Genomic DNA, 18,816 nt, shown 5'->3' with positions numbered 1-18,816 from the left:
CTTAAAAATATAGCTTATAAAAATGATAAATATATATATATATATATATATATATATATATATATATTTAATCTCTTTTAAGTTATTGGTGAGGTTCATAAAATAAATAACTTTAAATTTTCTAGAAATATGTTTGGCCCCTGAATTACATAATGGAAATTATTCCACAACACAGAAAACATTCAAAGTGAAGGATAAAGTGCAATACGAATGTGCTGCTGGCTACTACACAGCTGGAGGAAAGCACGCAGAGGAGGTGGAATGCCACACGTATGGATGGTCTCTCACACCAAAGTGCACCAGTAGGTTCTCACATTCAACACAACTTACTTTCACTCTGAAAAAGTACCTCTCACACTGAAGTATTATAAGTTGTTATGATAATTATGACCCATTTTTATATTTTTTTGTTTTTAGTTTTAATTACTTTCATAATAGAATTTGATCATTTAAAGTTTTCAAGTGGGAAAATTCATTTTTGCTTATGGAATTTAAATAACCCTAATGATATATTTTATATATATATATGAAATAAATTCAAAAACTTTTGCTAGCTAAAACAGCATAAGAGAAACTTATTAGTTTCTATTCAGATATGGGTTGTAAATAGTATATAAATTTTGTTCTGGTAGGAAAAATAAACACTGTGTTTTTATTCATTCTTTCAATTTTAGAATTGCAGTGCTCTTCTTTAAGATTAATTGAGAATGGCTATTTTCATCCTATAAAGCAAACCTATGAAGAAGGAGATGTGGTTCAGTTTTTCTGTCATGAAAATTATTATCTAAGTGGACCTGACCTAATTCAGTGCTATAACTTTGGTTGGTACCCAGAATCTCCTGTATGTGAAGGTAAATTTCTAAGTTTTATGCGTGGGGAAGTAGCATATCTTAACCTCATATTTTAATAAGTTTTAATCTCTATGAGCTCTGAAAAAATATCTGTGGTGGTATCTATTTCTAGTCTCTAGTTCTATTTTTAAAATAAATAATGTCATTTAAACCAATGTCCTTTTCAGCAATCTTTATTCCATTTAAAGAAACTTAAAGCTTTAAATTAGTTTGTAGAGTGGGAGTATCTTTTAAATATAATACTCAAAAATCTGCATTATCAATGCTAAATCTCCTTATAATTAATAACTTTAAAAAATTGGAAATTATTACAGGTAGTTGCCCCAAGGGAGCATCTTTGTGATGGCATTTTCTCCATTGGTTACGTATTTACTGATGTGAAAATTCAATCTCCAAAGTAGTGAGATAGAGAGCAGAAAACTTGGAAAATTATTACCTCAAAGTGTAAATGGAAAATGAGGTCATCTAGTTAGAGCTACTCCAAAAGTATAATGTCTAAGGTTACATTTCTATCACTGAATTTGTTCAGGCAGGTGGTATGCTTATCTGTCAGAAGACACCAACTTAATAATTACTTAACCATAACTACAATGTCATTTGAAGAAGGTCTTAATCCGGCAAAGGAAATATGAAAAAATAATTGCTCTGATGTTGCAAATGTTGCTATAAAATCAGGTACAAAATATTTAAATAATCATTAGATTATTATATAGGTATGGTGGGAGATGGTATTTGTTGAGGCAATGGGTAATATTTCACAGAAGTGATGGATAATATTTGGACTGGGTCTTAAGAGATAAATAAGAGCTTGAGGACTGGGAGGAGGCACAGGGTTTGGTAGCAACCGTTTTCTCTGTAGTATAGGAAATAATTCATCATCCACAGGCAGGTGAAAGACATGAAGGTAGAATTTGGAAGAGAGCAGTAAAATTTGAAACAGGAGCTGGGAGAATAAACTAGGTTTCTGACCAGGGCTATGCAATGGGATTGCCTGGTACTATCAGAGCTTCCTAATTGCACTCAGTGAAAACTTTGGCAGTTTTGTCATTTTCTAGTAGGACAAAATAGCATTGGGACAACAGTGGAGAGGAAGATTGTTAGCAAACTGTCTGCAGCATGTTATTTCAAACATAAGTGGCACAAATATTTAGTGTCTATTCCTCACCCTTCCCCTCTCCGAACTGGTACGCCAACATGCCTGCTATTTGATAATAAATACTCAGGAGATCTAGTATAGTGGGCTTAATAATGCTTCCCCACTCCCCCCAAAGATACCCACATCCTAATCCCTGAAACCAGTAATGTTACCTTATATGGCAAAAGGAACTTTGCAGATGTGATTAAGGATCTTGAGGTTATCTGGGATTATTCATTTGTACCCTAGATGTGATCACAAGTGTCCTTTTTAAGAAACTGAAAGAAGATTTGACTGCAGGAGAGGAAGTAGGCGATTTGAAATGCATAAACAGGCTGGAGTGAACCTGAACCCAGGAATATAGGCAGCCTCCAGAGGGCAGAAAAGCCAAAGTATTGGATCTGCCTTGAAAACCTATCAGAGGAACGCAGTCCTCCTGAAACCTCAATTTTAGCTTAGTGAAACTGACTTTGGATTTCTGGCCTCCAGAAGTGTTAGAGAATAAATTTCTGCTGTTTTAAACCACTAAATTATGGCAATTTGTTACTGTACCAATAGTAAACCATTAATAAAGTATTTCATAGTTAGGAACAGATTTAATACAGATAGACACGGGCTCAAGAACAAATGTGTCACCTACTTCATAAGCTTCAGTGTCTTTATCTATAATATGAGAGAAATAATAGTCCCTACTTAAGAAAATTATTTAGGACCTAAGGAGATAATGAATTTAAAAGGCTTGGTGTTTTATTACTTTACTGGTACATAACAATGTAAACCATGAATTCAGCCGCTTCAGATTGAATCCATGCATTAGTCCCAGGTTCTGTAGCTCAGAGTCTGGGTTTGGGTAAACTCACTCCTCTGCATCAGTGTCTAACAAAGCCACAGTGTTGGCTGGGCCTGGAGGCTCTCCCAAGGCTTGCCTAGGCAATGATCTTCCAAATTTATTGAGCATGTTGGAAGCATTCAGAGCTTTGCAGGCTGCTGAACTTGAGAGTTTCAGTCTCTTGCTGGCTATTAGCTGGAGGCAGCCTTCTGCCCCTTGCCTTGTAGCCTTGTCCATTTGGAAGCTCACAACAAGGCAGCTGTGTCTTCAAAACCAGCAGGGAGAATCTTCCATGAAGAATAGTGTCATAAATTTATGTTGCATAATCACGTATTCATAATCATATACTAATCCATCATGTTTGCTGTATTTGATTGTCCAGAGCAAGTCACAGGTCTCACTGGTGGATCGGAATATTATGTAAGGAAGTAAATGTCAAGAGGTGAGGTCCTAGGGGTGCTCCTAGAACCTGTCTGTCATAGTTTCTATGGTGCTTGATACCATAAATGCTCTTATTGAATCTTCATTGTTTCTGTTAATTATATGACTAAATATGCTGATGTCTTTCCATAAGGAAGAAGACATCGATGTCCTCCTCCACCTCTGCCCCTAAACTCCAAAACTGAAAAGTATTCAACAGCTTATCGTCACGGAGAAATAGTTCGTATACAATGTGAACTTAATTTTCTGATTCAGGGGTCAGAAGAAATACGCTGTGAAAATGGAAAGTGGACAGAACCTCCAAAATGCATTGGTTAGTAACATTGAGTAAACTCACCCTAAAATGAACTATGCATGTGTAGCTAAATGATCCCTTCTCTTCAAATGGTACATTTCAGAAGAAAAGGAGAAGAGGGTCTGTGAGGAACCACCCTTCGTGGAGAATGGCGCAGCAAACCTACATTCTAAGATTTATTACAGTGGGGATAAAGTGACATACAGATGTGACAGAGGCTACCATATCCGTGGATCAAATGAGATAGCTTGTAATCGTGGAAAATGGACAATTCCCCCTGAGTGTGTTGGTATGTCTGCCACGTTTAACAGTAGCTAGGACTATAGTGCAAGATTTTCCATTCTGTTTATTCTACATACTCATAGCTCAAAACCACTGCTTACAAGGGTTAGAAGTACATTGCTACTATACCTCCTTTGCTACTTTTTTTTAATTTTGTGTGTGTGTGTGTGTGTGTGTGTGTAAGGAGTCATCTTTAGAATTCAAGCCAATGTAAATAACTCAGAAACTAACCCAAAAAAAAAAAGGTTTAAATACATTAGTGCTGGGCATGGTTATCTGACTTCTGTGAGCACCATGACCTATGAGCTTAAATACCTACAAACAGCTGAGGATGTGCTTCACTGGAGAAGTAAAGGCATGTTGGAGAATGACCGTGAGCGTGATCTAGTTCCTTTCCCCACATGTCCTGTGAAGTTAGGGTCTAGCATTCTGTTTCTGTCTTTAGGTAAGTCCTACTGATATTACTTTTGCATCTGGCCATTCTGAACCTTATACCTTTCTGAGACAGGTTGCTAATCTTTGGTGTTGCTGAAGAGTACTCCCAGGCTACAGAATCATTCCTAGTTGCTACCCTTCTTGTCATCCTTCTCATTCTTGACCAGATATTGAGGAAAACTCCAAATGTGTTTACCTAGTATATTTACAACAGCTGTAAATGATGCTAAATAAATTTGCAGAGTAGGAGAAAGATTCTAAAGAGAGAAAAATAGATATTTCATCCCTGGGTTAATTGAGAACTGAGGTGAACACAACAAGAAGCAAGAAGATAGAGGTGCATTGATGCCAAAAGGTGGTTTTAGAATTAACTATAATCTTTAGGTTGAAGAATATCATTTACCTCTCTATACATCTCAGGAATATCTTTACCACAATTCCTTCACAATTAAGAGAAAAGTGTGCATACTTTTCTTGCTGTTTGTTTTTACTTAATAAATTTTAAAAATACCTCAGCTGAACAACATTTCTTTCATTTCTGATGAATTTAGAAATCAGTTGTCCTAAGTATACACGACTATTGAGATACCATAGTTTGGGTAACAATATTATATTATTATATTGTTATGAATTTATATTAATTGAAATAACTTTTTCTCTTAGAAAATAATGAGAATTGTAGGCCTCCACCTAATATAACAAATGGGGCTGTGGTTGGTGTGTTATTGCCAAGCTACACAACAGGATCCTCAGTGGAGTATAGATGCAATGAATATTACTTATTGAGGGGATCAAAAATATCTCATTGTGAACAAGGAAGATGGTCATCCCCACCTGTTTGCTTGGGTAAGAAAAAGAAAACACCAAATTTATTTTACTATTATGTTTGCTATTTTTGATTTTCTTTAAATATTGTATAGCATAGAAATAGTATAATTTCTTTTTTTTCTGACATGTTATCCCCTTCATTTTAGAAACTCTCTAAACAAGTAAAAATCTCTAACACTGTAGTTGCATTAACATATTACAACATTACTTTTTCAAATGTGTAATGCACGCTAAACTTCTTGTAAGTTAAAATATTCATTTAAATAAGTATTAGAATTTTAAACTGTAAAAGCAAGTCATTGTTATTTGCCAAAAACATTTATAAGCAAATTAAACCAGATAGAAGAAAACAGAAAATATCAGTAACTTGTTTGAAACAACTAATATTAGTGATTTAGATAATGAAAAATCTTCTAAGCTTTTTTCTATTCCCATTTAAACACACATACATAACATAAAGATGCTGCCATATTGTGCAGACATTACATATCTTGTTGTTTTTTCACTTAAAAATTTTGTAAACATAGTTGATCTTAACTTCTACATATACATTTGAATGGCTAAATAGTATCCCACAGTGCAGGTACATAAAAATTAATTTAATTGATAACTTTATTGCTGGATGTTTAGCATTAAATATATTTACATTCCAAACAGTACATTTTTTGTAAATGAATGTTTATACATTTTTAAAAACATTATTTTTCATTTAAAAAGTTAATTAAATATATTTTGACCTTGTTTTAGTTTTCTCTTATTTTTCAGAGTTTCCAAAGTAGAATTTCTAGATAAAAAGATCTGGAAATTAATTTTTTCTTAATTGCCGAAAAAAGAAAAAAAGAAAGTTTATTCTGATTTATAACCCTACCATTAGTGTATTAAAGTAGGAAGTTTTTAATCTTTGTCAACTTTGAGTATTTTAATCTTCAAATTTGTTTTTAATTTAATAAGCAAAATTATTTGATTTACTTAAGTATCAGCCAATTTGGCATTTTTTTTCCATTTTCTAAGTGGCCACAGATTTGTTTTTTTCTACTAGCGATTGTTCATAGCCTAGCCATTTTTCAGACTCATAAGGTATATCTACATAAATTAAATGGAGTATTTGAGAATCATGTATACTGCAACCATTTTATTTTACTTTTATTTTTAGTGTTTTAAAATATAGATGCTTAAGTCTTAAGCTGTTTTAAGCCTTTTGTTCATAGTTCCTGTCTTTCAAGTAAGTCTTAGGATGCTATCCCATTCAAATTCAAATGTATCTTCACCTATAATTTTTCTATTACTCTCATAATTTTATGTTGAGATACTGGATATTAAGTTTCTCATTTTGCGATTGATATTGCATTGAATAGGAGTACAATCATCTTTGAGGACAGAGACTAGATTGAAATAGAAATGGAAAAGATAATAATGAAACAACCTCATAAGGAATAATAAGGCTTAAAGAAATCAGTCATTCAATATCTGGATCAATTGCCTCAAGACATTTAGGCATGATGTTAATGAACTGAGGCAAATAGTGATGATCAGTCACTGTCAGGGCAAGAGGAGAGCTTGCATGTCTTGATTATCCACTGGGATTGAGCATGTTATCTCTACAAATTCACGCAACAGTGTGAAGAGGAACAGACTTTTCTGTCTGAATTATTATTTCAGATGGGAATCTCTATAACCTCTCCTACTTGTCTTCCTGCTCTCCTCCACTCTAGCGATTCTGGATTCCTTCCTCTTCCTCAGGCTAGGCATGCTCTCACCTCAGGGTTGTTCCTCTGTCAGGTACACTATTTCATCAGATAATGACATTCGTCAACCTTCAAGTTTTTCTGCAGATACTTACTTAGGCCCACCCAGCCATCTGACTTGGAATGTAACCTCCTTCCCCCCAGCACTTTTGATAGCTCCTTCCCCCTTCACCCTTTTTCCACCTAATTTCATATGCTGTAGTTTAAGGATAGTTACAAATTATGAAATTCATATATTTAGTATGTCTATTAATTATTGTGGGAGTTTCGTTTAGCAGGTAAGCTCCACGAGGTCAGGGTTCTTTGTTTTGTTCATTGATATGTAACAAGTGGCAGGTTTTGTATAAATATTTACACATTAAGTACATTTTCTTTTTTAAGATTATTATTTTATAAAAAAAGAAATAATGATTAACCTAACTGTTTGATGACCTTAAGCAATATTTTTAATGTTTCAAATTGAGTGGTTTTGATTTATGGTATGTAAATCTATAAAGTCATTTGATAGTAATAAAAGTGTATATTTTGTTATCTTTGTGTGAGGAGCTTTAATAATGATAAATATAAAATGTAAACTATTGCTTTTGATGCCTGTCATGACTTTCATAGTGGATAGATGAGTAAAGAATTTAAAAGAGCATTTGTTTTTCAGAGCCATGCACCGTGAATGCGGATAACATGAACAGAAATAACATAGAAATGAAGTGGGCCTATGAAGGAAAAATCTTGCATGGAGATTTAATAGATTTTGTATGCAAACAAGGATATGATATGCCTCCATCAACCTTGTCTGGGTTGTCTGTGCAGTGCAATCGGGGAGAAGTGAAATATCCTTTATGTGTTAGAAAAGGTAAAAATAATAGTACTTTTACACAATTTCTTACCTAACTAATGGATATCAACTACCTTGGTTGAAAGCTTAAAGTTATGAGCATAAGCAATTGGGCACCACATCTTCTAATGTCTAAGTTCAGAGTGTTCCAACTTCTAGTTTTCAATCAGTGCATATACTTAAAAAAAGCCTATACTAACAATTTCATTCCAATAGGTCATTTTTATGAAGGGAAAAAAATAAAAGATTTAATAAACATTACCATACTATCCGTGGATTTTTATGTCAGCACTCAACAACACTAAAATACCTTTACTAGGGGTTTTGCTCAGAAAACTACTTGATGCAGAGTGTGAGAAATTTTGTGTACTCCCTGTAATAGGGACGATTACTTTTAAAAAGAAAAAAAGGAAGATAAAACATATGGAAGACAAGACTTTAAGAGAGATCTTGTATGCCTTCATTTCAGCTAGATTGAAAGGGAAAAATAAAATACTGTCTTGGTTGTAAATATGTATTTAAAGTTTATAACATGAAATTCTAACTATAATAGTCAATTTTGAAGTATGACAATGTTGCCAGATATCTTCAATACTTAAAAAATATTTCAGAACTGCATTAAAAATTCCTTGAAGGCAATAAGATATCTCATTTAGTTTCTGTAGCAATTATTAAAACTCTGGATACTTGTAGCAATTTATTATCTATCTATCTATCTATCTATCTATCTATCTATCTATCTATGTATATTTTTGCAGAATCTAAAGGAATATGTTCATCTCCTCCACTTATTAAAAATGGAGTGCTTATTAGTTCAGCAGGAGGCATCTATGAGAATGGTTCTTCAATAGAATATAGATGTTTTGATCACCATTTCCTGCAAGGACCTAGGGAGGCCTATTGTGTAGAGGGAGTATGGACTACACCACCATTGTGCTTAGGTATGTAGTACTACATATGTCTCTAGCTAATAAAGTAAAATGACGCATGTTTAGCTTTCAGTCATTTTATGCTGATATGAAACTAATACTTAATTTGCTGCATTTGTGTTTTTTATTAGTATTTAATCACTGGTTTCTATTCTTTCCCATAGATTTCAAATAACTGTTGTTCAGTTGCTATAATAAACACCTAGTGCAAACCATGCATCAGGTAGTATTGTGGTATTGGCTACAAATTGAATAAGCTATTTTGGTATGGGCAAACATTAGCAATTATGATGAAGTGTGACTGGCACTATAAATTGAAAATATGAACAAGCACAGTAGGGGAATAAAAAAATGGCCATCTCAATATGGAAAGATGAAGCTTATTAATTTCCTTCTTAGCAAGGTATTCCAATAGAAATTACATTTACCAAGAATATTAGAAGGCATAGAATAGCCATGCTACGCAGGTGCTCTACCACTGAGATACATCTCCAGCCATTTTTTTAAAATTTATTTTGAGACAGGGTCTCACTAAATTGCCCAGGCTGACCTAGAACTTGAAATCCTCCAGCCTGAGCCTCCCAAAAAGCTGGGACTACAGGCATAAACCATCATGCCCAACCATTTCTGGCATTTATTTATTTTTCTTATTTCACTGGCTTGGATTTTAGTACAATGTTGAATGGAGTAGGTAATTAATAGTTTTATTTCCCAATCTCATAAGTAAAACTTTTAATAATTCACCTTTAAATGTGGAATTATAAATAATTTCAAATAGTAGGTTTAAGATATATATATATATACCTTCTACTTTAATTTGCTAAGAGTATTTCTAATGATCTTCAAAGGGTGTTTAATAGCTGTTTGAATAATCACAAGATTATTACTTTTTCTGTATATTTCGTGAATTATATTATTTCCTTTTGAATGCTAATGCATGATTGTGTTCTCATAAGAAATTCCAAATAGTTGTGATGAATTATGCTTCTTAAAGGTTGTTGAGTTTTATTTGGTAATATTTTACCTAGGTATTTTGTGTCTATTTTCATGTTTTTTTCTTTTCAGTTTTGGTATCAAGTTTCTGTTGACCTCATACAATGAATTGGGAAGCGTTCTTTTTCAATTCTCTGAAAATTCTTTAATAATTTTAAGAACTTACCAAAGAAGTCATATAACTCTTGAGTTTCCTTTATAGAAAGATTTTAATCATAACTTCAATTAGTTCAGTAGGTATTAAGTCATTATCTTTTCCATCCATTTTGTTAGAAAGTGGTGTCTTGGAATTTGTCTACTACATCTAAATTGTCAAATTAGTTGACATAAAGTGACTTGTGACACTCTTTTATCCTCATTTTCATGTTTTTAGGATGTGTCTATTATTATTGCTGCTACTAATATATCTTTCTTGACATGTGTGGCTGAAAGTTTTATTTGTATGTAATTAATAAAATTAGCCTGTGATTTTATTAGTCTTAAAAAGAGTCAATATTTTCATTTAGTGGTCATTTCCTCAAATTTTTCTTGATATTTCACTGTATTTATGCTCTTATCTTCATTATTCCCTCTTTTATACTTTCTTGAGATTCTTTAATTACTATTTTTCTGGCTTATTTAGATGTATACCTTGGTTACTAATATCTGACTTTCATGTTCCTTTTCAGTTTGAATTTAAGGATACAAATTTCACTCTGAGTACAACTTCATCTTACACAGTTTGATATTTTGGATTTTTGCTATTATCTAGTTCAAAAGATGTTATAATATCCATTTTGCTATCTTCTGTGCACTCTGAATCATTGAGAAGTTTCTAAGTTCTGAACATTTGGGAGATTTTCTAGTGTTTTTTCAGCTTTTGACTTCTAATTTAGTTCTACTGTGATATGCTTTGAATTTTATCTGTCCTTTGAAATTCACTTATACTTGCTTTATAAGAAGCACATATTTGTTCCTTTTTCTCTAAAAAAAATTAACTTTGTCATTGTGGGTTGTTAGATGTATGTCAATTGGGTTGAATTTAATTTTTATTTTTTTAAGTTCATCCATTTCTATTCAATTGTCTTCTTATAAGTTACCAAGAGAAGCATGTCCAATCTCTCTGAGCACCTTGTAGGATTTCTTATTGCTGTTCTATCATTTTTGCTCTTGTATCTTTACACTGTCGTCTTAGATGTGCCTAATCTGCTTTAGACTAGTCTATTAAGCTCTTAATTTCAGTTATTATCTTCAATTACAGAGTGTCTGCTTCATACTTTCTTTTGGTAAATTCATCTTGTCTAATGAAAGATTCCATCTTGACATCATTTTTTTGACCATTTTAATTATACTTATCTTTAAGGCCCAGTCTGAAAATTCCAATATCTGAATCACTTTAGAGGAAAGTTTCTATATAACAGACAAATTCCTTACTATTTCTATTAGTAATTAATTAAAAATTGAATATTGTGGAAAATTTTAGGAGCATGAAGTATGTCATCCAACCCACAGAATTCTCATTCTATCCACTGGCTGAAGGTTATGGTAGGAGCAGTTGGTCTCAAACCAACTGGAAATGGAGCTTTCAGTGTTTGCTTTCAGATATTTGGTTGCCCTTAATCACAATATGTAACCCTCCAAGGCTCTTTACTGAGCATTTGGGGATATATCTCCCTATACACTGATGATGATATAAGTGGGAGACTGTAGATTGCCCAGTGTAGCTTTTAAGTCAACTTTCTAAGCTCCTTAATTCTCTCTTTCTGTACCAATCAAGAATCAGCAGCTGCCCCAAGGGAAAAGCCAAAACAGAACACCAGGCTCATTTTTATACTCCTCCCCATTCCTCACACTTCTTGGTTCCTCAAGCCTTGGTTTCTATAGCAGCCTCCAAACTCCAATTTTTCTATACTTAATCCTGAGATTTCCGAAAACCTCTACTTGCTCTATGCCTGTTAAGGTCCATTCTGTCCTTGGTCTTTTAGCTGAGCTGACAATTAACAAACACCCTAAGAGGAAAATGCACATAAAATGTTGAACTCATCTAAATTAACTTTTCCAGGACTTCAGCTCATTGACTTCCTTGAAGGTTCTCTGCTGCCTTGAAATATGTGCTTTTTGCCTGTTTTCGAGATTTTCTAATCCTTGGTAGAAGTGCTGGTCTGATATTAGCTACCCATCATAGCAGGAGGTCTATAAATCAATTTTTAATTTATTTTAATTAAAATTTCATTTTTTTGTAAAACAATGACTCCTAAATTATACAGCTCCACTTCACCTCATTTTCAAAACTATTTTATAGTGAATCTAAAGTATTTTTTTAATAATTGTTTCATTTTTATTATCTGTAGCACTCCTAGCCAAACGTATAAGCATTCCAAATACTTGAAAAATATCTGAATAAATATGTTTGTTAATGTATTACAGGTATATTGATATGTTGTGTTATCAACCCTGAATCTTTTTTTTAACTTATCTTAGAAGTTACTCTTTAATGTTACATAATCCTGGAGGCAAACAAGGACATAATAAAACCAATTTTCTGAAATATTTTATTATTTGAAACTTAAAATGTCAATAATTTTATGATGAAAAAAATCATCATAAAATAGTTTTGTTGGAGAGCCTAATGCTTTTAATTTTGTTGTTTTATTTTAATACATGTAGAAATGAGCAAGGTAACAATTTTAATTTAAAACAATCAAATTTTCCTGTTCCTTAACTGGAAATTTAAAAGAGAAAACTCTTAACTCCTTTGGATGGTATCAGGCCAAAAATTGTTTGGTCATTTCTCAGAATCATGCTTGTTTCTGCATTTCCACCAAGTTATTCATTAGTCAATGGTTTGTCTCATGAATATTTTATGTGAATTTTCTGAAGAAGAATAAGGAAAAAGCATAATTTTAGTGAATACTATTGACTGTCAATACTTCTGAAAAAATAATTTATTGCTATCTTTGAATATCCTAATGGCATAAAACTAAGTGACTGGCAGGGTATACTTTCTCTGAATATAGGACCACAGAGGTAAATGGTGCACTGTTTCCTGGGGGTCTGAATGTATTTTCTGACTTGAATATTGATTCTAACTAATTTATTTGCCATTCTCTGCAATTGTGAGGTCATCATGAGCAGGCAACATAATTATTTTTGGTAGTACCAAGATGTATCAAGATAGTTTTCTTCTTCTTTTTCTTTTTTTTTTTTCCTCTAGAACCTTGCACATTATCTTTTGTTGAAATGGAAAGGAATAATTTACTCTTGAAGTGGGAGTTTGATAATAGACCACACATTTTCCATGGAGAGTATATTGAATTTCTTTGCAGAAGGGACACTTACGTAGCTGAAGCATCATCTGTTATTGTCTCTGAACTTAGAGTACAGTGTGACAGAGGGCAGTTGAAGTATCCAAGGTGTATTCCAAGAGACAGGTAAGAAGAGGCTTGCACCCATGGCTACTTGCTTCTTTCTATCAGATTGTTATTCAAGAAATTCATCATGTTATAAATTTCAGAAATATGTTCTACAAAATGTCTACTTTATGGCAATAGGAAGGGAAACAGAATTGTACTTTCCTCATTTTTTTTTAACTAAGAAAATTCCTGAAAGCATTATTTAATTCAGCAAGCTTTCTGAATTGTATGAACCCCCACTGTTATTTGCTATTTGCTGTTTATGGAACTTTGACAATTATATAATTAATCCAGTCTATAGGTGAAATATTTAAATATTCAAAAATTAACATACATATTCTGAGACAAGAAAAAAACCCATATTTTCTTTTGCTTCTCATTGTGTGTAACCAATAAAGGTTTGTTAACACAGTTGTACAAACCTTTGTACTGAGGAAAGAGCATGTTTATAATAGTTTGAAATCATGGTGTTCATTTTCAGGATCACATTTATGTATAAGAATTTGAACTAGGCTAGGATCCTGGCTCAGTGGTAGAGAGCTTGTCTTGCATGTGTGAAGTCCTGGGTTCCATCCTCAGCACCATATAAAAATAAATAAGTTAAATAAAGGTTTCGTGTCCACCTACAACTAAAAAAATTAAAAAACAAAACAAACAAAAAAAGAATTGAAATTATTAATGTGTTTCCTTATATGATATTAAAAATATATATTCCACCACCTGATTAATAAAAATTGTTTTTTCCTAGACAAATGTTGAGATACAATAACATGATGTGAATAATTTAATAGAATCAGGATTTTGATCCTTTTGAAGATATAATAACAATGAAGGCTGGGCGTGGTGGTGCACGCCTGTAATCCCAGCAGCTCCAGAGGCTGAAGCAGGAGGATAGCAAGTTCAAGCAGTCTGAGCAAAAGCGAGGCACCAAGCCACTTAGTGACACCTTGTCTCTAAATAAAACACAAAAATAGGGCTGGGGATGTGGCTCAGTGGTGCAATACCCCTGAGTTCAATCCTCAGTACCGCCCCAAACCCCCTCCAAAAAAAAAAGGGAAATTATATTTTGTGTTCAACTAAGAATAAACATATTTTTAAAAAGTATTGGCAAAATACATGTGGTTCCATTTTAGCAACTGTTAAAAATGATCTATAGGAACTACCTAAAAACACATTTTGTATACTTTGAAAACTGAGAAAAACATTCATAAGACACATCATAAAATCAGGGTGGAAAAATTTTATATTGTTTAAATGTTTTGATTATCTTGGATTTCTCATTTACAAGAGAAAATAACAGAAAAAGTTACAAATAAAAAATACTGTTGGAGAAGTAAATGGCATTGGGCTTTTTTTGTTTTGTTTTGTTTTTTTAGATAAAAGCAAAATTACTATTTATTTATTTATATTTTTATTGATTTTTAGGGTTTTTTTAAAACTATGTTTTTAGTTGTTGATAGACATTTATTTATACGCAATGCTGAGAATCAAACCCAGTGCCTTGCATATGCCAGGCAAGCACTTTATCACTGAGCTACAACTCCAGCCCTAGCAGTGGGTTTTTAAAAGGGAACTGATGGTATTATTTACTAAGTATGTTTACTTTCTCTAGTTGGTAACTTATTAGAAAAATGATTCAGTATATGAAATGTTGAATGGTTAAGATAATAATAAACTCGACTCTAATTAATGCTTGTTGTATTCAAAAAAATTCTTGTCTCTTTTTCTCTCTAATCAAGGATTCTGTCTTATCAAGAACCCTTAAGGACATGAAAATGAATGGCAGAAAAAAGAACAGGATTTCAACACATCATAAAATCTCTTTTAAAATAAGCTTTAGAAAGTATATATTAAAAAGTCTTAAATATTGACTTGCTGGAAGATATGAATCTTATTTTTTTGTGCTGAACATTTTCTTTAATTGTAAATAAAAGCCAAAAATGTTTCATTTCTACTTTGGGTGATCTGACACATAGCATAATGTTTATTGCATATCTTTAACCTGTTAAAAATAATCCACACATCAAAATATTTGTTTGCAATTATACTGGACTATATAATTATCTTCATATATGTGCAAAAATTTGAGATTCACATTTGTCTTTATTCTTTTCATTAATATTAGGCTTTTCTGTCACTTTCAATGCAATATGCTTGTAATGGCAAAGAACCAATCACACGAGGGAAGATTTACTTTATTAAATGCAGAAGAGACTTTCCTTCAGACTGTTTAATTATAAAAAGTTTTAAAATTAATTGTAACTCAAATGGTTTAAAGACCTACTAATTAGACCATAAACTGTACAACTGCTAGAAGAAACATAGGCTCAACACTCCAACATATTGGCACAGGCATCAACTTCCTTAACAAGACTCCTAAAGTACAAGAAATAAAACCAGGAACCAATAAGTGAGACAGCATCAAATTAAAAAGCTTCTGCACAGCAAAGAAAACAGTTAAAAGTGTGTGGAGAGAGAGAGAGCCTATAGAATGGGAGATAATCTTTGTCACTTGCTCCTTAGTGGATTAATATCAATATTATATATATAATATATATATAAGTTTTTGATATATATATATCAAAAACTTAATGTCCCGTCCGGCAGGACACATCAACGTGGGCAGCGAACCTAGATGGGGAGGAATGAAGGGACAAGAGACACGAAAGGTGACAGCAAGACAAAAATTCTGATCAAGCTGCCAACTTTTATTTTTCACACAGGGGTATTTATATGCTGGGGATGGGGAAGCTCTCTAATCAACAATTGCTGGATGTGGGTGGTAAAACTGCCAGGTGCAAGATGTCTGATGATCCTGATAACCCCAGGATGTTCCAGGGAGATAGGTAGCTGCAGGATGCCTCCCAGGCAGGATGTCTCCCAGGGGGCTGTCAGGCTAATCTTTGAAGGAGAATTTCCTTCTAGTCCCTGACATTTCCCCCTTTCTTATATAAAATATTTGACCATACCTTACCGGCCATGTTTTTAGGGGGTGATAGAGGCTCTGTTCCTCTAGAAGGCCTTAGAATATCTCCTGATCTGAGCGAGCGTCTTCACTAGGAGATTTCGTGGTGGCCTTGGCATGTTTTTGGAGGAGACGGCTTTGAGGGGGGAGCATGCCAACCGCCATGCACCAGAGCGTGTCACTCAGAGGTCTTGGGTTTTGGGATCCGTGGATCCATCCTCCTGCAGTCCTTCCTGCACCCTCCATTATTATGGCCTAATGTCCTCACTCCATGGGTGAGTCCTCCCCCAAGCAGAGGGGCCCATGGAGGAGCGAACCCTTATGGCAAGGGCAGAAGATGGTTGGTCAGAGCTGTTACTTATACTTTTATATAAGAAAGAGAGATCTGTGGGGATGTAAACTTAAGAAATAAGCCTGAGAGAAGGGTAGAACATCCTTTTAAATGTTGGCAGCGCGGTCTTCCATCTCCAGAAGATGATAGTGGACCTGTATGGGCTTAGAGGCCAAAATATTAATCTGTTCTTTAATAAATTGTACCAGCCTGTTTATAATGCAGGGTCCTATGGACACCATTAAAAGTAAACCCAACAACTTAACACCAAAAGGAGAAAAAAAAAAAACAACTAATAAATGGACAAAAGAACTAAACAGATACTTCTCAGAAGAAGAAATACAGGTGCCCAACAAATATGTGAAAAATCTTCAACATCTCTAGCAAGCAGGCAAATGCAAATCAAAACTACATTGAGATTTCATTTCAAATCAGAATGGCAATAATCAAGATTATAAACAATAATAACAGATGCTGGAAAGGATGTGGGGGAATGATACATTCATACATTGTTGGTTTGACTACAAATTAGAGCAACCACTCTGGAAAGAAGTAAGGATATTCCTCAAAAAATTAGAAATAGAACCATTGTATGAATAAGCTATCCCAATCCTTGTTACTTATCCAAAAGAACTAAAATAAGTATGCTATAGTGATACAGCCACATCCATGTTTATAGTAGAACAATGCACAATAGCCAAGTTATGGAACCAGTCCAGATGCACATTCCACAGATGAGTGGGTAAAGAAAATGAGGCATATATACACAATGGAATTTGAAACAACTATAAAGAAGATGATATGCATTTGCTGGTAAATGAATGGAACTGGAAAACATCATGCTAAGTGAAATAAGCACACTCAGAAAGTCAAGGGTCAAATGTTGTCACGGTGTCCCCCAAAAACTCATGTGTGAGACAATGCAAGAAGGTTTAGTGGAGAAATGGTTGGATTATGAAAGTCTTGACTCAATCAGTGAATTAATACCCTGATAGGATTAAAGAGTAGTGGCTGAAGGTGGATAGGCTGTGGCTGGAGGAGGTGGGTCATTGGGGGAGGCTTGTCTTTGGATTACATATTTTGTATCTGATAAATGGAGTCTCTTTCTGCATCATGTGAATGACTTTCCTGTGCCACACTCTTCTGCCATGATGTTTTGCCTCTCTTTGAGCCCCAAGGAATGGAGTCAGCCTTCTGTGGACTCAGACTGCTGAAACCAGGAGCCCTCTGAATAAACTTTTCCTCCTCTACCATTGTTGTGATCTGGTCTTTCAGTTGCAGTAGCAAAAAAGCTAAAACAACTGTTTTCTCTCATAACACAGAAGCTAGAAAAAAAATAAGGAAAAAGGGTGAAGATAGATGAAAATAGAAGAGAGATCAGTGAAGTAGAGGAAGAGTATTGAAATGGAAGAAGGAGGAACAGGAAATGGGAGGAATGGTAGAATTAAATTGGCCAAACTATCTTAGGTGCATATATGAATATACCAAAGTGCATTTCACCTATGTATATATCTATAAAGAAGTAATTTTTTAAAACTATAGATAAATAGAAGACAGACCAGTAGAGTAGGAATAAATGAACCAGAGGAGGAAGGAGAAAAGGGAAATGGGAAGTACTAGGGACTGAATTGGAGCTAATTATATTCTAGGCTTGTGTAATTACATCAAAATGAACCCTCATATTGTGTATAACTATAATGTACTAATAAAAAATTAATTGTGATATTTACTATAAGGTTAATAGTCAACTTGTTTTTATGATAGTGAACTACCCACCTGCTAAAATATTGTTAAAGGAACATGGTTAAAAAATGAATGGCCATTGCTATTTTTATATTTTATGCTTCCCAAGTAATTATTTTTGGTCAGAAAATTACTGGGGTCATGCAAATGACATGGTCTGAAATTAGCCAGTCCAACAAGCAGGATGACAGTGTCTGTATCACACAGATCTGTTGCACACCTGAAAGAGCATCACTGTCACTCTCTTGTTTGAAGTAATGGCTATACTTCAATCTTCTGATTTGTTAATTGTGAGGCCTACTAATTTTAATATTTTGGAGGGAGATAAAAATTTCTGTAGACAATATAGTTCAAAGCTGCCTGTTTGCAAATGCTCAATGCTAAAGAAAGAAAAGTGTGAAAAGTGCAAAAGTGAAAGCAAGTACAAGGTAAAATGATGGCATATTCAAAGTTTAGTGGTTTGGGATAAAACAAGGTACAACAAATAAACTGTAAAGGGGTGGCTGGACTGGTTCAATGGAAACCAGAAGAGATGAGACTAAAACTACTGTTTGGATACTATGGACTTATTGGTTACCCCCAAAAGAAGAAACAGCATCCAGTATGAAATTGAGAATGGAAGTAGTTGAGGAATAAATGTAAGTTAAAAAAAAAAAGCAGGCCCAAATCTACATCATATCAGCTTAGAACCTGACTTCCTTAACAAGACTCCTAAGGTACAAGAAGTAAAATTGAGAATCAATAAATGGGATGAATTCCAACTAAAAAGCTTCTTCTTAGCAAAATAAAC

At 33.7% G+C, this 18,816-nt stretch overlaps 1 protein-coding gene across 2 annotated transcripts in view; it reads left to right on the top strand.

The window, feature by feature from the left end:
• The window catches only part of F13b (coagulation factor XIII B chain), a 20,731-nt gene extending 5,790 nt beyond the window's left edge, over positions 1–14,941 (top strand). For both annotated transcript variants that reach the window (XM_015483789.2, XM_048809589.1), the window contains exons 3-11: positions 126–302; positions 675–851; positions 3,390–3,569; positions 3,655–3,840; positions 4,932–5,114; positions 7,494–7,691; positions 8,432–8,614; positions 12,789–13,005; positions 14,727–14,941. In XM_015483789.2, the coding sequence (XP_015339275.1) occupies positions 126–302; positions 675–851; positions 3,390–3,569; positions 3,655–3,840; positions 4,932–5,114; positions 7,494–7,691; positions 8,432–8,614; positions 12,789–13,005; positions 14,727–14,760 (1,535 nt within the window). In that variant the 3' untranslated portion in view covers positions 14,761–14,941. The remainder of the gene's footprint in view (positions 1–125; positions 303–674; positions 852–3,389; positions 3,570–3,654; positions 3,841–4,931; positions 5,115–7,493; positions 7,692–8,431; positions 8,615–12,788; positions 13,006–14,726) is intronic.
• Positions 14,942–18,816: the final 3,875 nt, after the last annotated feature.

The sequence above is a fragment of the Marmota marmota genome, unplaced genomic scaffold, assembly GCF_001458135.2.
Source record: "Marmota marmota marmota unplaced genomic scaffold, marMar, whole genome shotgun sequence".
NCBI classification, from domain to species: Eukaryota; Metazoa; Chordata; class Mammalia; order Rodentia; family Sciuridae; genus Marmota; species Marmota marmota.
Note: the sequence above shows the minus strand (reverse complement) of the source record. Positions and strands in the feature narration are given on the sequence as shown.